Below are 24,941 nucleotides of genomic sequence, written 5' to 3'. Positions count from 1 at the left end.
AGATGTTCTGTTCTTCATAGCATGGGAGCACTCTGTGATACACAACAAACAAAAAAGCTCCTATTTGGTCTGACTAAAGGTCCATCTAGCCTCAAATTCAGGTACCTTGGACAAACAATGCTGTCTTGCAGCAACACAGCCCTGACTTCCAAATCCAGGTTCTGGCAACCTGGAAAGTCCAGCAGCTGCCTGAACGAAAGGCAATTTCCCTGTGCAGAGCAACTCTGGGTGGGTTTTGCTTCCATCAGCATTTCCAACAACTTGTTGAACCCACAGCTTTTGGAACCTAGAAAGATCTTTGAGCATTTAGCGCTCTTTAAATTAGTGAGCAACACACGGATGGCTGCCTACCACAGGCAGACTCAGTGCTCCAAAGCTGAGCCCACCCAGTCGCTGAACACCTCCAGCTGCATACTCAGGGGGCACTCACTCCTGCTGCATGCCTACCCATGGCTGTTGCAGCCTTCTGCACCACCTGCAATAAAAACAGGATTTGAGAGGACGCAGTCTCACTGGACCTGGCCAAACTTGCACACTAAATAAGAGTGGCAGGAAAACTCAAGATGAGAACAAGAAAAAAAAAAAAAAACAAACTTGAAAGAAGTATTTCTAATACCAGAAGTTTTCAATACCCTACCTTTTACTGTAAATACACCTTCAGTAAGAAATTACTTCATAGACAATGAAATGGGCAAGATGGTTTAAGGCACATATCATGAATGGTGGCATAAGAAACAGAAGGGAAAAATGTCAGGGTTAAGAAAGATGGATGTAAGGGTTTATTGAAATAATTTGCTAGAGATCATGGAAAGTAATACTTTCCTTCCAGCTCACTTTTGTTCTGAGGCTTGTAAGATATAAGCATGTTATACCTATCGAAATTGTCTCCTCTAACACAAATATGCCTTTTTTTTCTTTTTTGAGACAGAAACTGTGAAGGTCTTTTGATGATACTAGGTACTACTCACAGCTGTAACTTTTTTTTTTAGAATACATAATCTGCTACACAATCACGGGTTCAAATGACTACTCACTCCACAATTGCGATGGGAGGAACCAAACAGGAAAACGAACTTTCTAGCCTAATCCGTCAGACAAATCTATTACCTTGTAGACAACAGACCCAAATGTTTCCTCGTAAATACTCTGGATTTGTGACACTGAAGAAAATAATGTTTTTGTGTCTAATTACAAACTTTATGTGAAGATAACAATTAGAACTTCATCATAGCAGAAAACTACTATTGCTGAAACTCAATGGCTAATATAGTTGATTCGATTTTAGTAAACATTATGGCACTGAATTGGTATAGACAACCACTTCCTAAACTCTACATTAACCCTCTCAAGCCTGTTGGAGTTTAAGAAGCGTTTGGACTGCGCAGTTAGTCACATGGTCTAAAATTTTGGGTAGACCTGTGTGGTGCCAGGAGTTGGACTCAATGATCCTTAGGGTTCCCTTCCAACTCGGGATATTCCTTGATTCCATAACTCTAAGTATCCTTTGTGGAGATTCTCAAGTACTGTGCTTAAGATACATTTAGGTCACTACACCAGTTAAAGCCCTATATTCATAATAATTTTCCAGATCCCTGAATCACAAATGTGAACCTAAGCTGGTCAGAAAGGACCTGGACAGACAGGAGCATCCCCAGGAGACACACAACAATGTGAGAAACTTTTTGATTTGTGCTCAAGGTGTTTAAAATGGACAGAATTCTGCTCTCCCGGAAACACCGCCGTCACCATACTTTGCACCTGTTTGAAAGAGACCTGGGTTAAGAAAGCTCTTTCGTGTACTAAGAATTAAATGGCATTCCCACACTGGCTAGTGCTCTTTGGATTGTTCATTCTGTTTCGGAAATGTGTACTAGTTCATCCAGAGGCACACCACAGGTTGGAGCACAAGGTTCCTGAACTAGCACAAGTGTTAGTCGGGAGCCTCTCTTTGTATGGGTAAGTCCTGATCAGAAGAATTTGTAAGTGACTGACACCTTGCCTTTTCCTCACACCAGCAACTGGTATCTGGAGAGTAACCTGCACCTCCTACTTTTCCAAAGGATTTCTAGAAGAGGAAATAGCCCTGCACGCAACAAAACATACAGCACTTTAAAATATTCTCAATATGCCCGAATAAGTAGTCATTTTTCTGTTCATAAATTACATTCAAAACCTATGCAATATTTTTCAAAAATAATACAAAAATTCCTCTTGAAAGCTACCCTGTAATTCTTACTATTTTGGAATGAGCTACATGCAAACCTGAAAAATCTGCTGTGAAATGTGAAGTTATACTGATACCACTTTGCGAACACCAAATGTTCAAGATGTATTCTTGGACATTTACTTCTGAGGAAGTACAGGAGAGTAAGATTTATTTTCAAAGACAATGTAAAGGAGAGAGATATGGGGAGTCTGTGTAAAAATTTAGTTGGCATTTCTATTGACTTTCACCTCCAAGATGCTACCAAGCTTCCCACGGGTCACAAAAAAGTGCCAGTTAATAAAAAAGGAGGAAAAGCTTTCCAAAATGTATTTTATTATTGTGAACAGTGCAGGAAAAGGTCATCATTTGATCACCTGGAAGAAGGAAGCACAGCACACTGCATTAGTACCTCCGTAGGAACCTATTGCCATCTCTGCCAGGACAGACAGGTCTGGGCTCTATGGATAACAATCTCCCACAGTTATGTACCGAGATTTCAAAGCAGCAGCCTGCTGACCAATAAGGATTGTGATGGTATCAAGAGCAACGTGTCAGTAAAATTATAACAATTTGACTGCTTTGCTCTCTACTTTTAATGTATATGTAGCATTGTGGAGCATGCTTTCAGAAATCAGATATCTAACGCTAATAAATTATGCGCCGATTACAGATGACCTTTGGAGTCGCTAAAGGTACAGTCACAATCACGCATTTAAAAAAATCCTGCTTTTCACTATAATGTGTGAATGTATGAAATTAAATGAGGCTTGCAATATAATCAGCGTGGTTGGCTGCTTTAATATATTCCATTTCAATTTAAAATCACCACAATCCAAGAGTGACGAATCTAATTTGATCAGTTGTTCATAAAAACACTGAAAAGAGATGTAAGCAGACCTATCAACAGCTGGTAACATGGCCTGCTTTCAAAAGCAATTAATCATTTTTTACACAATCAGAAACTCTTAAAATATTCAAAAACTGTTTAAAGGCCTGCAGAATTAAGAACAAAAAAAAGGATAGGGGAAAGTAGTTTTCCTAGTAAAAGCGTCTTAAACATCCAGTTATTGCTTAAAAGCACAAGAGCCAGAAAATTCAAATAGAAAGGTCAGATCTCTAATAAAAAGGTGCAGTCTGGTAGTGCGCTAGCAGTAATAACCCATTGTAACTAGACTTTGTAGGTTTGACTGCTCCTTATGAGGTGTTTCAATTGTATTTCATATTTAAATGGATTTTTATGAGCTCTTGCACATATTAAATATGCATACTTGACTGCAGTCAAATAAATCCAGATTACTAATAAGTCGGTATGAAGGCCCGCCTTGTGCAAAGAATACATGCTTTCAAAAGCAGAACAAGCTCCCATGTAATTCACAGGATTAAAAACACGCAGATCTCATTAATTCCTACCCAAAAAAATAGTAAGAGAAATGTTGTCTTATCTATCATAACTGTCATGCTTGCCATACCTTAAAATTGTGGATTGTAGCCCTGGCTGCTGCACATTCTTCTCTGGCAACGATTTTTTTTTCCCCAGAAGCTACTGAAACCAATTCTGATTAACAAGACTGAAACTAACTTACAAATGGAATAGCACCTCACCAGACTGCATTCATTCATTCCGTCAGTCGCTAATTAGCATCTGCATGAGAGGAAATTTTTGAAAGCATTTCAAATCAAGCAGAATTATCCAAAACATATCCTAGATTGTAACAGCAGATGACTAGTAGACAAGTCTTTTCTGGAGAGTGATGATCTGGTGTATCAGCACATCAGCACTGTTGGAAGACTTGGAATTCAAGTGCCATTTACTTACTCAAATCTTTACCATTGCCTAGTTGAGGAAATGACTTTCCCAAAACATCAGGCGTAAGGACGGCATACATACAAGTAAAACAAGACACCTGAAAGCAAAGTGCTCTGTCAAAAACTGTCACTAGAACAGGGAAGGTGACAACAGAGTAAAGCATCTGCTGCTGTACAGAAGATCAACGATAAACAAAATAAAAATGCTGTTTGTGATCTAATTTTGGATGAAGCATGTGGCCAGAATTAAATACTGTTGCTTTATTTTGCTTATGACAAAACCACAAAGCCCACACCCTTGGTCAAAGAACAACCACCACATGAGGCGTGTCATCCAAAAAGTCTCAAAATACTAACAGATCTGTTTTTAATCAACACATGGCACAACTTTGCCATGACTTTTTGTTCTAGTATTTGATAGAAGCTAGCTACATCCCCAGTTAAGCTGCAGGCTGCTACAGACACATCAACATTATAACAACATTTTAAAAATTTGAGCTTTTGTGACAGACAACTTCAAACGTTTGAGATCTACCTTCTTGTTATTTTCAACCTTACTCACCTTCACCTACTTCCCACACACTATTTTAAACATGAGAAGGCAACAAAGATCCCCAAAGCACCAAGAAAAAAAAAAAAAAAGATGAAAAAGAAGTGTATCTGCTTCCTATTCAGAAAGGTAGCATGTTACACTCACAAAATAAAATCACAGAATCTCCTCAGTTGGAAGGGACCCACAAGTGTCCAGCTCCTGTCCCTCTGCCCACCTTAAATTATATGTTTATGTGACTGCCAGGGGCAAGACAAATGTACAATTCTTAGTGATATAAGTAATTCCAGATAAAAAATGATTTAGCTTTTTGACAGATTTCTGGAATGGCTGCCCAACACAGGGTTATTTCAGACCACGTGCAGAGGAGGCTTACATCATCCTCATCAAAAACATCATCAAAATATTCCAGTACTTGCTTTCACAGGACCCATAGTTCTAGGTATGTAGCCATAGAAATGGCTTTAAATGGGTAATGGTTTAAACTAAGAGGGTAGATACAGATGAGATATTAGTGAAAACTGGCACAGAGAAGCTGTGGATGCCCCGTCCCTGGAGGTGTTCAAGGCCAGGCTGGATGGGGCTTTGGGCAGCCTGGGCTGGTGGGAGGTGTCCCTGCCCATGGCAGGGGGAGGTTGGAACTGGATGGGCTTTAAGGTCCCTTCCACCCAAACCATTCTGTGATCCTCTAGCAGCTTTGCCACCAGTACTTGGCACCACAAACATCCACTTTCCCCACTCCCATCTGGTTTACAGGGGTTGGTTTGCAAGCTCTGTATGCTAACAGCACAAGCAATATCCAAGAACCATGTCAGCACACACGGGAAGAGGGTATCTATTCCTCTGGTGCTCCCCAGTTCCTCTCCCCTGCCATGGTCCTGCATCCTAGCTGCAAGGGAGTGCTTTTGGTACCGTGCAGACTGCATCACCTGCACACGTATGAAATCAGCTGGAGGAACAAAAAAAAAAGTGGCAAACTTGTGTGACCTGCTCCTAATTTCATTACAGTTCATCAAAGATCAAGGAATCCAAGAAACAATTAGCTATGCTTCACAAAATGCACAAGGCAAATCACCAGTAACAACTGTCCTCTCCTGATGCAAGCCAATACTCTCTTCAGGAAAGCACCTTTAGCAAACGTCCTGAAAAAAAATGAGGTTTTCACAAACCAAAGGCGACAAACTAATCCCTGATAACTTTAAATTGCAACACTGGGCAAAAGCATCTGAGAAGATAATGAATAACTGGAGCACAGAGCTGTGGCACATCACCCCTGTCCTAGCTTAGCACACAGCAACACCAACAAACTCATTGTTCTAACACACGGGGCAATTTCGTAAGAACAAGAAACCAAAGTTTTTTGATTTTTAAAACTTATTTTTCTCCCTGTATGTTTCTCCTCAATCCGTCTAACTCAGCCACAAGACAACAGAGAAGTTGACAAACACACCTGCAGCTGCTCTGACACGGGGGCCAGCATATTCTCTTTGAAGCCCCCCGCCCTCCCATGTGCTCCACAACGATTTGTATCCTCTACCCTGCCCTTCAGCGGCAACATAAGACCATCCTTTCTGAAATAGCGAGCGATCACATGCTCAGCTGCCCGTAATACATCAAGGACACAACAATACGCTCCGTCCCATTGATACAACCATCCCCACGACTCAGATGTCAATATATGTATTTTTTTCTTTCTCCTGTAGGGAAGCGTGTCTACTGATCATCGCCAATTTGTGAGAAGTCAGCAATTTTGAGCAGGGAATATAAGAGAGATGTATTCAGCAGAACAATGGAAGTGAAACAGGGAAGCAGGTTACTTGGGTACCACAACATTAAGTACTTTCTGACAAAGACTGCATTAGCAGATGACAGGAGATTGAACACATAGCAAACAAAATGCTTTGCAGATTTTCCTGTCCTTGATGTTGCAGCTGATCTGGAAGAGAATGTGCAAAGTCCCTCATGCAGAGAGAGCCTTTGATCTCGGTGTACTAACTTGATACACTTACAAATCCATGCGTGCCTTTTGTCCTCCACATCTTAAAGAGGGTCTACAAATAAAATAATGGATTAGCCGAGGCTGCTCTGTTATAAGGAAATATATTTTCAACAGCTTTCTTAAATCAACTTTGTAAATGTATTTTTTCCCTTTTTCATGCTTGACATTCAAGCAGAAGGAAGGACGATTATGTGCTATGATCTGTGGAAGATTCAACTCCTCCTCGGGACAAGTTTGCCTGGAGTTATCAAAATCCCTGTATTTACTGAATATGAAAAAGCAGCGAGTGATGGATTTGGCTTTTAACTGCTAAAATCTTTCGCGGGTAAAGAACAGCTATTAATATACAATGGCTTTTCACCTTGACGATTTTAAATTAATTTCCAACTGACCCATACAGGAAGTTTAGACTCCAGGTTTGTCCCTTCGAGAAATATTCGGGGCTTCGAATTAGACCCCTTGCTTCTCTCCAGATAACCACAGAGCAACAGCCTGCTGCCACGCCAGAAGCCAGATCTCTGTTCTGAACCTGAATTTTACAGGCTGGTTTGCAGACCTCACGGCAGATTTTCCTGACGGAGCTGTGGGAGGTTTCAGCATTCTCTCACGGTTAACATTTCTGACTGGATGCCTTTCCCTGGGTCTTTACAATTAACTGCATCCACTTTAGAAACACATTATGCTGGGATGCAGGAGTGGTTTGTTTCCGAATGACATGCTCTTCTCACTTTGCTTCAGTCAACAGAGGTTGTAACTGCAGAAGGATAATGGAAACTACTTTGGTGCTATTCTTTATTCTTTGAGGAGACTGGCGTGCTGTAACTAACAATTTTCCACATTTGGCATCTAACAGGGTGAATTCATGAATTATGTCCCCGGTATAATTTTTCTAGGAATACTGCTTTCTAGATGTGAACCAGTCACCCTGGTTCTCCTTTATAATGAATGGAGCAAAGAAGAGGCATTTCTTAGGTGTGATCCATACCAGCCTAGCATAAATGAGATTAGATAAACCAAGCTCTAGAAGTGCCTGTTCCTCTCCCCTACAGAGAGGAGCACAGGCTGATAAATACACATACAAACACTTGAACCGCAGACCTCACAGTCAGTGGAGACGAACGACATACCCTGGTGAGGAGTTCTCCACAGTAACACTTGGTGTGTTAACCAAAGGGAATGTCAGAGTTAACATTAGGTGTAACACAGAGCACAGTAGGGCCCCCATTCATACACTATATTCTCAAGTACCTATATGACAAGTGAAATGTGAGGCAGCAATGAGCTCTTGCAGAAGAGGTAGCCAGCAGTACCATGGGCTGTGCTAGGCACAGCATCACCAGCAGGTTGGGGCAGGAGCTCCTTCCTCTCTGCTCAGTCCTGGAAGACACACCTGGAGTGTTGGGTCCCACGCTGGTCCCCAGTATGAGACATGGACGTACTGGAGGGAGTCCAGTGAAAGGCCATAAAGATGATTAGGGGTCTAAAGCACCTAAACACACAAGCAGAAGCTGAGAGCTGGGACTGCTCAGCCTGAAGGAGAGGAGGTTTGGGGGCAGGGGACTCCATCAAGTTGTGATGTCCACCTGAGGTGGGCAGTGAAGATGACAGAGCCACGATCCTCTCGGTGGTGCCCAATAACAGAACAGAAGCCAATGGGCACAAGTTGAAATACAAGGCATTCCACATAAATGCAATGCCTTGCCTGTTTACTGCGAGTGTGGTCAAATGGTTTAACAAGTTGCCCAGAGAGGCTGCGGAGTCTCCAGACATAGAAATACTGAGCAGGAACAGTCCTGAGTAACATGCTGCAGTGCACTGAGCAGGCTGTTGGACTAGATGATCTACAGAGGCACCCTCCAGCCTCAATCGTTCTGTGATTCTCTTGCTAAGACTGAGTTGGTATCTTTTGTGCACCCCTCTTGTGTCCATACAAACATTACCAAATATATAATCACTGCCTGTAGGAGATGTTTGCAGTCTCTTGGTCACTTCACTTGACTGTAAACCTTGAGCTTTTTGAGCTGTTTCTTAAGTTAGGAGTATTCAAACTTCATCTCTCCTAGGACCTCACTGTTGCACATGTAGCACAAGGGACAAATTTTAGCTTGAATACCACCAAGTACACAACCCTTTGCGCGGCATATCCAGTGGTGGATCATTTATTGTTGGGCAGAAAACCCTACCCACGGAAAGATGAAGGATCTTCTGTTCACTCACTTCCCCACCTTTGCATTTAAGTGTAAAGCAAAGCATCAGATGGACTTCCTCTGAAGGGAGTAAAATCCTTATGCATACTCCTGCTCATTCCTGAGCTTACTACTGTTGCCCACCATGGCTCATTTCCTAACTTATCACTATGTCTCTTTTTTTTTTTTTTTTTAAAGGCAATGTATATCGGCTGAAAAGATAACAGTAGCTTCTTACTATATAAAAGGCCTGCCACGGTGGTGATTTATGTTATCTTTATAATTAGGATATATTGCACTGGAGAGTTTTGCTTTCTAATTAAAGTCTGTTTGACCTTCTGGCACTCCTTGGGCCTAGCTAGACCCAATTGGTGACACAAAGCACCCACACTGTGGAAAGCCTTAAAGATTTCTGTGTATGTTCAACAGCATCTTTTTTTCTTGAGCGCCGCTTGTAGTTCACACTCTGCAGTAGAATTCCATTTTTAAAACCAAAGTATATACACCAATCTGAATTATGCTAAGAACACGGTTTATCATAATAATAGCCTTCAGAAATGTCCTATTCAACAGAAATACTGTCCTACTTGAGACATCACAAAAACATCAGCTTGCAACTGCTGAAGAAACTTCCCAAGAAGGATGTACTCCATCTGTAAAATTGCTGATATCTGCAGAGAAGAGAGACTTCCTCCCAAATCATATTTTATGTTGAGAGGAGGATAAAATCTTCTTTATCACACACTGTTCCAGAGATTTTTTTCCCTTTCCCACTAACCACATCCAGTACAAGACAATACAACATGACCTGTTCCCAAGCTGCTCTAACTCTAGAACTCTTTGGAGGACGCCCATCTAAGACTTCTGCTTAACAGCATGCAGTACTTTTTAATAATGTATGCATACAGATCTTATTTAACACTTCCCTCGTCAAGAAATCTCACAGGATAGCGGGCACAACAGCAATGAAATCCAAAGTTTGGGGAGTTTCCACTAAAAGTGGAAATCTTAAATTTAACCTCATTGGGTTCAAGCAACGCAAAAAATAAAGGCTACATTTTGCAATGGACTATTTCATTGTCAAGCTGTACTGCAAATTGCCTTCTTTTATTGTTGCCTCTCCAAATCTTTCAACACTTCTGTTTCTCAGGAATTTCTCCTACATTTTCTGTATTGTGAATTTTAGTTTTGTTTTTGTTTTTTCAAGTCAGATTCACTTAATACAACTGGCTTTTGGGTTTGTTCATGTCTCTTCTTCCTTGGCACTAATGCTCTTTCCTCAACTGTAATTCAATACAGGCATTTCTCCTTTCCTTTATAAAATGTAACTTATTAAACAAACTAACATAAATCTCTAAGACAGTCTATTTAAAAGTTACTTTAACAACAATATTCTGTCATGCTCTTGATTATGGTACCAACATAGTGCCACGGACTTACATGTGACAGTTGCACGTTCTTCACCTGTCTCTTAAGAAGCAAAGACCAAACAAATAAAACCCACAACCTAGCTTTCCCCCTTGAAAATGAAAGGTTTATTCTGTAATTGCTCTGTTACCAAAAAAAACATAAAAATACTTCAAATCCTGTTAGACTGCAACATATTTTTGAAGTGCGATATTGAATCACTGAACTACCTTTGCCACAGTTAGGGTAGAGGCACACAGCCAGACAACTGCAAGGTGCCCTAAGGCGTGAATGTCCATTGTAAAGCTTTACCACAGAAATGGCCTATTGACGTTATCTTACCACTTGTTAATCTGTGGTTATATCTTACCCATCTTTTATTTATCCTCCATTTATAAATTTCTATTTATACCATTGAAAAGTGTGAGTGTACCTTTACTCACCTTTCACTTTTTTTTTTTTTTTTTAAAGGGTGCTAACTTGAAGGTAGGCCTAGGGCCTCAGTGACAGTAAAGCACCAGCATCTACAGCCCTGGAAATACATGTTTCTAAAATTTGTAGTAGGTGACACTATATAGTGATAAGAGCTGGAAAGCAGAAGCCATTACCCAAAGTATCTTAAACAATTTAAAAAAAAAAAAGGGGTGGTGGTGAAGATGGAAGTTCCTGAAAGCCTAGCATTGCTATCACTTTTAAAACAAAAACAAAACTGTCCTGATTATCATATGTACCCCCTGAAAAGCAGTTAGTAGAACTGAAAGAAAGAGAAAAAGGCCTCACTGGTACTCCAAGAGGTAAACCACAGCCACCAAAACTGCTCTCCTACACTACACGTGTGAGGTACTTACCCCACTAGGCTTCAAGAGAAACATCTTACAGTGGCTACCACAGCTTGAACTGCTGCTTCCTTTTCACTTTCAAAGACCTTCGCTTTTTGAAACATAACTTCACATTGGAAGAGCTAAGCAAACCCCAGATCTCCATGAGTGAGGTAGAAAGTTTTTTGCCATGGCAGCCGTGATACCTGGAAGCGGAGAAGTGCTGAGAGAATACCTGTGCACACCAAAAACTCGTAAAAATGTTTAAAATTTGTTAAAGCAATACAATAAAACCAAAATGAACTGGAGACCTCAGATCTTACACAGAAGTTCCAAAAGGCACAGACACTTTACTGCAATTTCTGATCAATACCACAGCTTCCCTCTTCTGGAAACACCAAGAAAATATTGTTTTGCTGTGGTACTTGAAGCTTGGCTTCAACTGGGAAACAGCAGATGAGTCTTCAGAGTACAGAAGCAGAAAAAAATAGAAATAATGTTTTAAACTTGCATCCATATTTTCAGAAACTACACTTTCAGACAAGAACCTTTTTATTTTCCTCTCTTTAAATGCTATATAAGAAGAGTTGCAGTGGTTGTGCTTCACCAAATTCATATATTTGTATGTTCCAACATCTGTTGCTTTTGCAAAACCACGGGCATACTTTTTTTCCAAACAAGAAGCTGCACTTTTGACTTCTTAAGTACTATTTCAGATAATTGAACTGTGTCAGGTTATCACAAAATCACATGCATGACAGCCAATTTCACATTCATTGATTCCTGTATTATATGTAATTTAAAGTAAGGAATAATAAAATTTTTCAACACCACAGTCCTGATGTAGGCAAGCATCATGGATCAAGAAGACTGTAGCTCCGTGTTCTTATTAAGTATATTAACCATGTTTGGTTTGGTCATTCACCACTAGCTAGTTTTTATTAAGGATGTTTTAAACTACAGGCTCTGCTCTAGCACAAAGTAAATAAATACATCATCAAAAGAAATCAGTTTTTAGATGAATACACATGTATATGATTCATGAACAGTACAAAACTAAGACATATTTTTAAGATTCTCTAGTATTCCTCTGCCCTCCCCCCAAAATATGTAACACAATTTCTAACAGAGATATTCACCTGATAAACATGCTTCTGTTAAGTTCTGCTGGTCATTTACTCTACGTATGTTGTTACGCTAGGAATATGAAACAATACCGTAAGTAAGGCAAATGTTTTAATTCCAACTCCATAAAATTCTATTAATGTCAAATATTATTTGTTTTTATTATCTAAATAATCCAGCTTAGGCTGTCACTCACTCCTTTTTATTCATTTTTTGTTTTGTCTTACTGCGTGCATCTCTCACAAAGTGAAAAATGTCTATTTAAAGATAAGTGGAAATGCTACAGCACGCAACGTTTTCATGTCAAAATAATTACATTATTATATTCTGAGTTAAATAATATAACATAGGAAAACATTTTGATATGGATTTGACAGTTGCAATCCTGGCAGGATCAAATCAACTTCTTCCCAACTAATTTCTGCTGGATAAAAACAAACAAAGAGCTCCCAAACCCAAATCAGAAACCCCTTCAAAGCCCCGTCACAGAAGCTGGTCATGACAGAAGGAAATTCTCTTGGATTTTTTCTTGGAGGCTGAGCCAAGTTCTGATCTGTCACAGCACTCTGCTCTGCTCTCAAAAGCCAGAGGAATTATACTGGCCTGGAACATGACATTTGGTAATCAGATTGCTATGAGTTGATATTGGAAATAATTTCAAAATAAATTAACAAAAAGGTTCCCTCTCTTTCAATCTCATCAAACTAGTCTCTATCATGGAAAAAAATTGTTTCTTTGCTAAAAGAGAGGACTTGAAAATTGTGGAAGTGGAGGCGCGGTTGTGAGTCAAAAAGGTAACAGCTGAGGTCTTGCACACTTGTGAAACACGTCCGAAGAGTTTCTTGTGCACTCTTTATCTTCACAGCAGTAATACCCACAGCTTTGAGCATGGTCCCCCCACAACAGATACATTTCTACTGGTTGACAGTACCACATTTTTCTGATGGGGAGATGATGTCATACTCCTTTAGGAATGGAAGATTTTTTTTTTTGACTTAATAAACCAAATTCAAGCTGCACTGAGACACTTCTCTGTAATATGCTGCATTTCTGTACAAATATCACGCTCAATTTTTGTGTGTTCTACAGAATAAAAGAAATATTTTCCATACTGCTGTTCTTTACATAGCCTCACAGCCCTTAATAAAGACTTTATCTCCACCCATTTCTTAGAGAAAAGAGCATAACTACATTTTCACATCTTTGACATAAATGCTTTGTTTTTTACGGATACAGAAAGATATCTCAAAAGAAATGTCTCCTGTGCAGTTATTATGCTTCATTAAGTATAATAATTAAAATAATTTTATTTGCGGTATTAATTTAAATCTTGGAGATCAAGTAAGGATCCTGTTTTTTTCCGTCTGTGTTCACAAACAATGCATCTGTGTGTTTCTTCTAAAGGTCACTATAATTCAAACTGGTCTTGAGACTCGTACGCTTAGTAGATACAAGCTGAAGTAACTACTACCATTTAACATCAAGATGACGACAGATTCACATCACCTATGGACCCAGGCCAAATTTGGGAGCTTAAAATAGTTCCTGGCAAGTATACAGTAAAACGGTTGCCTTTCATAAGCATAGAAGAATTATACAAAGATACACATGGATACCAAGTATTAAGGCTTAAACTGTCCCACAGAAATTTCACTTCATGATTCCAGCAAATTATTATTTTCTTCACTTGACCCTTTCCCTTCTGATTACAATTTTCTCACTTTTTATTAGCATCACAAATCCTGATCAGTTACATTTTGCATCACCCCTTTCACATGCTTTCTGTTTCCTGTTGCTCAATGTATTTTCCTCTTGGTGTTTCTCTGTATTTTGATATTGTAATGTAATAAATGCATATTTGCTGGTATGATGAATTTAAGAGAAAGATTTGTATTCCCAATGTCATTCTGGCACAGCACAGTCTTACAGAATGAAAAATCAGCAAATATAACACTTTACAGTACCCTTTTCAGTCAGTCTACTAACGGTAGACTTACGACTTATTTAATATATACTAACAGAGTTTCCATCTGTTTAATTTTAATAAAATATCAGAACAAAGCCACCATAAAATGTCTTGAGTATTAATTCTCTTCTCTTACCATGCAGTAACCCGCTGTGGTTTCAAAACGCACTATTAGACATGTTTATAAATTAAGTGCGTGCGATAGCGAGTAATAAATGAGCACAAATTTGAACATATATCAATATAGGAAAAACAAATTTTTAAAAAGCAGTTTTACTCAAGAAATGAAATTTTTGGTCCATGAGAAGTCAGCTGCATTCCCCTTGTCTTCAGTGAAGTCACGGTTTCACTCTACATATACATGGCCATAAGCCAGTGTTTTTCCAATCATCTTCATAGCTAACAGCAGATACTCACCCCAGATCTGCTCAACCAAATTCCAAAGAATAAAGTTTGGAAGGTGTTAACTGAAAGCACATAACTTTCTAACTCCAGCTAGAGAACCTTTAAAATTCAAAACCAAAATGTATCAATGACGAAACTGAAGAGGCAAATCTGTCAGCATTACAGACAAGGTTTCCAAACTAATTTTAAGGGAAATAATAATTAAAGACATGAATGCCCTTCCACAACCCTCTGACACTATACAGGTTATGAAGAACAGGAAAAGGAGAGTTGGCATTATGTGTAACACTGTTCACCATCTTCAGTAGGTCACTGGTCTTTTAAATAATCTCTAGTGAACAAATAAGATTTCAGAAAGTTTTTAGTAGATAATTACACTTCCTGATTTTGTAATTAGTGGAACTACATGTAATTACATAATAATTATGACGGTAATTACGTAATTAAGATGTATAATTATGTAGTAAAAAACATTATGGAAATAAAAGCCATCAACTGTATAAGCACAATACATTTTTAAAAATAAATTCTGTATCATCTGTTTAAAGCTACCATTTTCCTCAAAATATCAAAGTGATTATGAGCCATCACTGGCAAGTTCTAAAATACATTTCTTATGCGACTTAAAAATCATACAGATAATTGTATCTTTTTTTAAATCTCTTTAAAACCTTACGTTTATATTACCCTTCTGATGTCTAGGCACATACATACCGAATGGATTATACAGAGTTAAATTGTTTATATTTATATTTCCAATTCCTACTGAAATATTTTTTTAAAAAAATAGCATCAATGTCAGAATTCTAGTATCTAAAAGACAGGATTATTATTTTTTTGAGTACACTGCCAGATCCATCAAATTTAAGGATCTTATAAAAGGAAGAAGATGCTAGTCTTGCATTTTCCACTAGAGAAAAAGAGCTTGCTGCTGTGAGAAGCAGTAGTCACTAAAAGAGGCCTTGTTGCTTCTGACTTGCCTTTAACAACACCAAAACCCCAAACTTATTAACACAGATGAAATCAGAAAGAACGAAGTCTCTATAAGAAAAAATGTCAGAGCTGCAGATAAAGAAGCAATGAAGAAAAAAGAGCTTTAAAGAATATTCTCTCTTTACAGACGCTCCTGAGAGAACTGATAAAGCAGCCAGACTACATTAGATAGAATAGCCTACTGCACAGGCTATAACAAGTTGGCATATATTTATATGCTTAAGTAGGAAAAAAATGCTGAAGAGCAAACGAGAAGATATTTTTCCCACACAAAGAAAAAAGACCTCAGTAGCAGCAGGGTGTTTATTTGAAGTCAAATAACCATTCCAGTTCAGGAGGAGTCAGTTAGTTAAGCCAACTACTTCACATCCCACCTGCAACATTACACACAATGTGCATGAAAAACAACTTCATTAATCAAAACTACTTTATTAGAGGTATGAGCCACAGCAAATGCAATCCTGTCATGCCACAGGCATCCCACATTGTGGACATATCACAGCTGTTGTTACTTATTATTTCTATTTATTTCATTCACAGACAGAGAAAATAATTCACAAGAATTCTTAACTCCATGAGAGATGTCACAGGCTGTTAAGCTTAGTGTTCAGAGAAAGGGTTACAGAGACGTACAGTGGGTATAACGAGGTGTGCTTAGATTTGGTAGATTTAACAAAAAGACCCCATGAGCAGAAATAGAATGGAGGAAAAACAGATACAGGACAACGTCAAACTGGTAATAAAAAATACGATCATTATGGAAGGGTAACTTAAGATTTACATACACTACTTCAAAAGGGTCAAAATACTTCAATGGATATTTTTTGTTTGGAGAAAAGTTAGTGAGATTTAAAAACACGTAAGAAAGTGACTCAAAATTTTAAAAGTTCGAAAATCTGCCTCTACAGAACACATGAAGGAAAAATGAGCAAGTGCTTCTAAGGATATACTGAAAGATTAAATTAATGAATATTAGTATTTTATAATCTCTTCAAAACAACTTGTTTGGAAGACAAAGTACTTGAAATGTGCAGAGGAGTAATTGTTTGCTTGGATATAAAGAGCACTAACTCTAGCGAAGTGAAGTCTCAGTGATACCGTCTAGAGATGAGATGCCAGCAGAAAGGCTTTGTTTATTGAGTCATACTCCTGTCAAAAGGGTTTTGCCAAGTTCTAGCTAGTGCCATCTTAAAAATAAACCCACTAAAGTGTACATGCACATAGGTTATTTATATGATTTTCCTTTATCTTCTCCTGGAAAGCGTACATAATCAACTTTTACTGACTTCAACAAGTATTCTTCCATAGTCTTTTTGCCTGCCTATCCATAAATGCCATATAGTTCTGATACCCAAAGTCTCCATTTTGTTATGCTAGTTTCACATACAATACAAGCCTACCAGCTCTCTTACACATGATCTCCTTCTTCTACCTCACTGAGCTTCCACACTGCATCATAGAGCAGGAACGACCTGCTCAGGCCCATCCACTTATCCTACTTGCAGTTTGTCTCCCTCCCTCAATCTCCCCATCACCTGACAGGAGTACACACACTAAACCACACTGACAAGCAGTTCTGCCAATGTCTCCATTATAAACTGTCTTCTTTCAAAGAATACCTCCATTAAAAATTCACTTCAACCTTCTACTTGGCGCACCAAGTTATGAACATACTGAGAAAAAAACCCAATGTTGAAATTACAGGATTCACACACATATCCAGAGATGAATTTTATTTTTTTATCTAGGACATACAACCTGAAAAAGTTTCATTTTTCCCGACAGTACTTTGCAGCTTATTCCTCCATAAAGTAAACTAGACACTTCTGGTGTTTGTATGCAAGGGTGAAGTGAGGCACATACACGGCTGTGATAGGAGTGGGAAAACATCCTCTGAACAGACATTTGGATTTCCATGTGTATGTACATTTACAAGTATATGATCTTATATATGCTAAGTAGAATATTTGATTATATTCTACTTCTACAAACTGGCAGATACTTTGAAGACATAGGTCTTCCCGACAAACAAGAACATTTTCCAAATCAATCCTCTCATCCTCTCTTCTACTTACGCATCAAGCTGATATGCCCAGGCTTTTTTGGAATCCAACAATCAGGGGCTCAGTAGTTGAACATATTCTGCAAAAGAATATACTGCAGCATCTTTGCAATTTCTGTCCCTGAAATACTTAAATGCACTGCAAACAACACTCATGACCCTACCTCTCTCATAACTGGGATGGTGGAAAGGTGGTGGCTTTCAGTCCCACTTTATAGTGTGATACAGACACCCTACAAACAGGATCCTATTTCTCTAAGAAACTGTAGCACGATCTGAACAACCTCAATGATATTAATGCACTGCTTTTGGAATAATGTTGTAGTCATTGTGAATAAGGAAACTACAGCATTCTTATCCAGGCTTCCATAAAGACTTAATTTATGCTAGGAGGGGGAACTGAACTAGAGACATCTGTGTGAAGCACAGTAGTTTTACTGACTTTATGTGGGCTCCGTTTCTCTTCATTTTTAAAGGTTTTCATTTTACTGTAGAAGCAAAATGAAAACAGTAATATCTTTGAATATTTAACAATACCAATTTTTGAATGGGATAATGATATAAAGCTTACTACACTCTATTTTGATTTCCTGATGACATAGCCATTAAAATACATTGGTTTCCATTTCTGAAGTTAAAGCATACAGAGTGAGTATACTCCTGTATTTAAACATCACATGTTTAAATCACTGATAGTTTTCCTATCTTTTTTCCATCCAAATGAACAGAGGATACTTTGCTACTCCTACTGCTTTTTGCTGTTCTGACTGTGCACCTAAGCAGCAATATCCTAACCAGCTTTGTGAACCTCTAAGTATAAGGAAGCACTGAAAACATTTTGAGTGCATTATGAGTCACAATGGAGCAGTTTCTCCTGTCCTTTTTTAATTAAAAAAAAATAATTCAGAGCAAATAGACCTGACACTATTACTGGCAGCTGTAAATTAGTGCTTTTGGCACAGAGATACTGAAAATTAAATTGTTTTTGACCTGATACTAACCGTGTACAGTTCCTAATTTAGACAGACAGCAAAGGAATTTCAGAGTTTCACTTATTTAGCATGGAAACTAGGACCCTCGCACAATGTTAACATACTAAACTATATCATCATGAGAGACCTTAAACTTTCAGATGAAGAGAACCAATTGCTTGGAGGTAAATGCTAGAAATAATAATAAATAATAATATAACAGATAATAATAATAAATGCTACAAATAAAAAACAGTAATTATATAATCCAGATATTCCTGAATAGTATAACTGACAGCTGACATCACTAGTCACTGAAATAGTAAAACATCATGTAGACCAATCAGCTTATTTTTAATTCTTACAGGCAGAAGATAGCTCAAAATCTAGTTGTAAACACAAAGATGACAAGAAATAGAATAATAAACCACACGGATGTGGAAAAAAATAAATCATGTCAGCCACTGTAATTTCCTTGGGTAACAGAAACCAGATTAGAGGATATCTAGTAGAGGTTACATCCTAACTTCAGTTTGGCTTTTGAAATTGTCTTCCATGATATTTAGGAAAATCCAGGAAATGTAAATGAAATGAACGCCAACCTGTACAGTGTAAATGAGCTGAAATGATAAAAAGAGCATTAATGGACACCTGGATAAATATAATATGCGGGAGAAGAATCAACATAGGTTGTGTTACAAGGCAAGACCCATCTCACAAACCTATTAATAATCTCGTGAAGCGTTCAACAAGCATGTGAACAGGGATGATCCAACTGATACTGTCCATTTGGGGATCTTTGTAAATGTCTCCTACCTAAACCTTTTAAAAAGAAAAACAGGCATGGCTTAAGAAAGTATAGATAAATACCAAAGATAAGAAACACAGCTGAAGTTGTAAGTTCTTACGATGGAAAACTGTCATTGATGGAGCTCCACAGCCACCTCGGCTATATTCATAAGTGAGCTGGGAAAGGGAGGTTTCCAATAAAGGTATCAACTTGCTTGTAACACTATGCTATGCTAGAGTCAGAAGTAAAGAACACCAGGAAGATCTTGGCAATCAGCTAATGAAATGGGAAATTAATTTAGCTTAGATAAACATAAAGCAATAGGCCTAAGTTCTTTTCTAAACCTTAATTATGCAAAAAATGAACTCCGACACGATCACAAGCAGATTCCAACAGATAGTTCCGTGAAAACCATCACCTAGAAGTCGAACAGTACAAAAACACAAAAAAGTATTAGCAATTACGTGGAGAAAACAGAGAACAAAGCAGGTAGTATCGTCTACACCACAGTATAAATCCATGGTACACCTGCGTCTTGAAAGCTCTGTACCTTTCTTGGCTCCCATCACAAGGAGAAGAAAGTTCTAAGGCAAGTGAACAAAGCAGTTAAATTGTTTCCAAATGTGGAAATATTAAATAGATCAGGAGTCTTCAATGTGGAAAAGACATGACAAAGATTTGCTGGTGGGATGTGAGAGAAGTTTACAAGTTTAGTACCAGCATGAAATAATGTAGGCATCTGTGGTTGTCCTGTCTTCCAGCACAAGAACCAAAAAACTACAAAGGGCAACAGCAACTGTTTAAACCCAACACAAAAACTTCATGCAACAGCTGCTGGACCTGTAGGCCTTCTTGATACCTAGCGAATGGATGAACTCAAGGGAAGACTGGATGAGTTCCATTAAAAAAAAGTCTCCGGAAGTTACTAGATAACATATCCAGTGGACAAAGTCTTTAAGATTAAATACTTAGAGGCTGGGAGAGTCTTTGGGAAACAGCAACATGTATAGTTGCACTGCTCTTGTATTCTTCCTTTGGCACTTGTCAGAGACAGGGATCAAACAAGGCTATATGGACTTTTGTCTGATTCCATATACTTCTGCTGTTCTTAGATTTTCAAGAACATATTAGGAAAACATGAACTTTGTTTAGAAAAGCATGACTATCAACTGCTCAGGGCAAAATGATGGGAGGTCTTGAATGAGACTCATTCTCTGCACAGGTATTTATCAGGGCGCTGGTCTATGTACTTTTTTTGAGACCTGAAGTAAGAAATATAGTGTATTCCCTGATTCGTCTATAATTTAGATTTTGTAGACAATGTAAAACTGGCAGGAGCTGTAAGTATGCCAGAAGATCAGATTAGGGCTTAAGGTAATTTTGAGGAAGTGGATCTGATTTGAAACCTTCCTCCAACACACTAACAAAGAAAAGCAAGAAGTACTGTTCCTTTGTACAAATCAGAGAATCGTTAAGATTGGAAAAGACCTCCAAGATCATCTGGTCCAGCTGTGCCCCCTCCACCAGTATTACCCATTAAACAATATCCCTGAGCAGAATCATGGTACATACATCAATACATGTCCACAAATAAACACAGGGTGCAAAAATGGTTAGAAACAACGATTCATGACAGCATATAATAGTTACAATAGAACAGAAATGAAACGAGTGAACAATGTTGTTGCAAACATTGTGAACACCATACTGGTATGAATAAACAGAAGAGCCGCCTGTAAAACACGTTAATTAATCTTTCTGCTGCGTTCCACTCTGGTGGAATGAATCTGACCTACTGAAGGTCTAATTATTGATGGTTCTTTAACAACAACAACAAATAATAATAAAAATACACACAAAAATAAAACAACACAACAAAACATGCAGAGAATTAGAAAACTCTTCCCTAAAACCTCTCCAAAAAGTTCAGGTTTGTCGTTGAAAATGACACAGAAGATAACATATGGGCTTTAAACATGCAGAATTCTCTTAAAGAAAAAGAATAGAACATTACCCATCATGCACAAAATAAACTTTAGAAAACAACATTCACCACAGATGTACAGAAAAAGTCTCTACGGTAAGTAGAGAAGAAGAAACTGGTTGAAAAAATCTGACAGGCTGTAGAACCTGCATCACCAAAATTTTATTTTATTTTATTTCTATTTATTTTTTTAATTTATCCTCTCTTTAAAATGCTGGCTATACAGACAATCCTATTGATCCTCTTGCAAGAAAAGGGAGCAGGATGGATGACTTTTGAACTCCCACTGACTTCACAATTATTCTTTTAGATTCCATCTCAATAAATAGCACAGACCTCCAACATAAATAGCAGAACAAACAGAAGCCTGTTCTGCAATTAAGGTTCTCTGTTTTGAAGGGGCAAATACAGAAAATGCAGGCGAACTAGCAGTGGAATCTCAAGGTTCTGAATGGAGAGAAAGCACAAATTCCTTCCAGCTACAGCGGAAAACACATTTATAACATGAATCTCCAGCCACTGAAAACTCTTTATAGAAGACCACTCCAAGATGAGTAACAACCTAGAACTGCTATCAAGAATAAACAAAGCTATAAGCATGAAGAACCAGTCTTTAAAAACGCAGAAGAAATGGTGATAAAATGCAGCATTGCAAAAAGCCCATGACATTTAGGCTTTCTACAACAATTTCTCTAAATAAATAATAAAAAAAGCAAAATGCAAGGACCCTCCCCAAACCAAACCAAGAGTAAATAAATGGCTTTTTCACCTAAGTAATAAAGAAGAAACTGAACATAGCAAAGATATACAAAACCTAAATTAATTTTTTACTGCTATAATTGGAAAGCACAGTGCTGCTACTCACAGGTCAAGGACAGAACAGCTTGTGAACAATGGCACAGAAACATTTTTTTTCTTTCAAGAGAAAAAAAAAAAAAGCTTTATGTTTTTAAGAGAGTTCACTAAATTTCCAGTTCAGGACTAAATTGGGATATGAAAATTATTTCAATACTACAAAGCTTTACATTAATTGTGACAAATCAATACACTGTGCTGAAGTTGAACCGCCCAAGAGAAGAGAGGGTCCTGGCAGAGTTCTAACAATTCCTTGAGAACTGCTCCGGAAATTAAGTTTATGTAACTTTCTCCAACTAGGGGTGAGGGTCCAGGGAACATTTTCTGATTAAGGCAGAAGGTGGGAAATCATGTGAATGCAGAAGCCATCATACTATTTTTCAGAAATAATTCATTAACATCGAAGTCTAAAATTATAAATGAGATTAAGCGGTCCAAAATGAATGAAACCAAGACAATGAAAGTAAAAACAAAATAATAATAAAAAAGCCCTAAGCCTGAGATACAAGATTTCTTTCATCACATAACTACAAGTTAATGATATAATGCAGCTATGAACTATGAGCTATATGCGACTCAAGAGAGCAACACAAGAGTTACTTCGAGAAAATGTACAGGTGCAGTGCATGAGACAGTGGATAGATGCCATCCAGAATAGCACACTCTTTCTAGTTCCTCACATTCAAAAATGAATTCAACCTAGAAAAGTCTAGAGGTATTAGTAGGAAGGATCATACAACAGAGACCAATTCCTACTAAAGAAAGCTGTAAATGTCTTAATATAAAACAAAACAGAGATGTCACCACTGTTTCTAAAAACACAGTGGAGAACATCAAGGAGGGGAAATAAACATTTAGTAAATGAACATAAACTAGCCAAACAAGTTAAATGGGAAAATTATAGTGAGTTTTCAGTCATCATCAGATGAGGCTCTGAAACACATAGTAAACAATAGTGAAAGGTGAAGAACCACCCACAGGTTTCAAAATAAAGTGCCAAAAACTTGTAACATCTGTGAGATGTGATGGTAGCAGGGGATTGAATATGATCACCCTTGAAACCACTTCTATTTTTATATCCTTATATTAGACAGAAGATCTACACACAAAGACATCCAGCTTCAGCTAGTATTAGATACCACTATTTGACATTCCTTCAGTACATCTACAAAGTTATATTAGACTGAGATGACCATACAGGGTGACCTTCCTTGCATGTACAAAACCATTCTGAAGTGCGAGCATCAGATTGAGGTCACTGTCTTGAGAGGGATTAAGAAAGGAAATGAGGAACTCTAAAAGAAGAAACTTAAACATAACAGGCCAAAAACAGACTGCTTGCTTATTTGAGCATTTTCTTAGCTAAGAGTTTACAGCTATGTTGGTTTTCATATAAAGCTCATCAAAATAACAACATTTAGGAAGACTGATTCTTATCTCTTTCCATCACCCAGCAACTTAGCTGGTGACACAGGTCAGGGCTGGGGAAAGACTTCTACAGCAGAACAGCCATCAGATCAGCAGTCTACAGAGGTAGCGCATTTTGTTCACTGGCACCACCAAGAGCACAGTGGAAGTGCTCTCTGTGAACAACACACAAAGGTGGGCTCCAAATTCAGTTTTATTCAGAACGCCCCACCAACCATGTATTAGCCCACAATCAGAAATATTCCTGTCAGCTTGAGAATCATTTAGCTGCACAAAAACCATAAATACATTATAGCTTGGAGATGGTAAATATTCCAAATATTATGGTAATTGGAAGATGACAAGAAGAAAATAAGTCTTCCTAACACTAGATTAATTTGTGGTTTTAGCAGAGCTTTGTAGACAATTGACTTTGCTGCTTTCTTGTGACATCATATTCTCCCCAGTAAAAAGGGTCTCTCAAACATTAAGTCAAATATGTGTTAATTGGCTTCTTTTGGACACTGCATGAATATGCTTTAATTAATCTATTTACTGAAGTTGACATGTCCTTCCAACTTCGTGCAAAGAGATTTCTCTAATGGCATAATATGTAGGAAAAGCACTTTTTCCAAAGCACAATTGCTTCAAAAGAACAAAGGATACGTAATCTTAAATCTGTTATTCCAACACAACACATTCCTCAATTCCCACCATCCTACTTTCTTCTGTTTTCTCTTCTACATTACAGGATAGTAATTCACGTTTGAAGAGTACAACTGCATAGTTCGCGTTTCTAGAATGCAAGTTGCTATTAAGCTATAGTTAATTAATTAAAAATCTAAACTTACCTTTATCCTCCTCAGTAATCACTTTATCCATTGCATAGTCCACATCAAAGATGTACCGGTAAAAGCACAGCTGAGTGTACAGGGCCTTATCAGAATACTGTAATATAAAAAGGTAGTAATTAAAAACCCAACTGAAAAGTGTGTCGCTTGCACTTATTTCTATGCCTGCTCTCAAAAGCTGATTCTTTCTGTACTTTTCTAACAGATTATACGTTCTGTTCACGTAATATTTTGTACTATTATTACTATTATGCCAAATCTCTTTATTATGTCTCTGCACACTTTTTCCTCACAATTTAAATCATTTATATAAATCATACTAAACTTATCCATTGTTATAGACACATAAATCACATTTATCTATTCTATTTATGATGTCTTGGGACCAAATTAAGAGTTATAAGAACGATGGGACAAACAAATAACTTTGGTACTTTAGTATATTGCACAATGCAATGATCTCAAAAAAAGAAAAAGAATTAACATGTATTTTTGATGAATACAGGTGTTTGACTATATTCCCTCCCCAGACACACACACAGCTGTGGTTACATAAATTG

General features: G+C 37.9%; 1 protein-coding gene across 2 annotated transcripts in view; it reads right to left on the bottom strand.

The window, feature by feature from the left end:
• The window catches only part of POLA1 (DNA polymerase alpha 1, catalytic subunit), a 199,875-nt gene that overhangs the window by 19,338 nt on the left and 155,596 nt on the right, over nucleotides 1–24,941 (bottom strand). For both annotated transcript variants that reach the window (XM_084492938.1, XM_084492935.1), the window contains exon 36: nucleotides 24,382–24,478. In XM_084492938.1, coding sequence (XP_084349064.1) covers nucleotides 24,382–24,478 — 97 coding nt within the window. The remainder of the gene's footprint in view (nucleotides 1–24,381; nucleotides 24,479–24,941) is intronic.

The sequence above is a fragment of the Aythya ferina genome, assembly GCF_964211825.1.
Source record: "Aythya ferina genome assembly, chromosome: 1".
NCBI classification, from domain to species: Eukaryota; Metazoa; Chordata; class Aves; order Anseriformes; family Anatidae; genus Aythya; species Aythya ferina.
The sequence above is the reverse complement of the archived record's forward strand: the minus strand, read 5'-3'. Positions and strand labels throughout refer to the sequence as shown.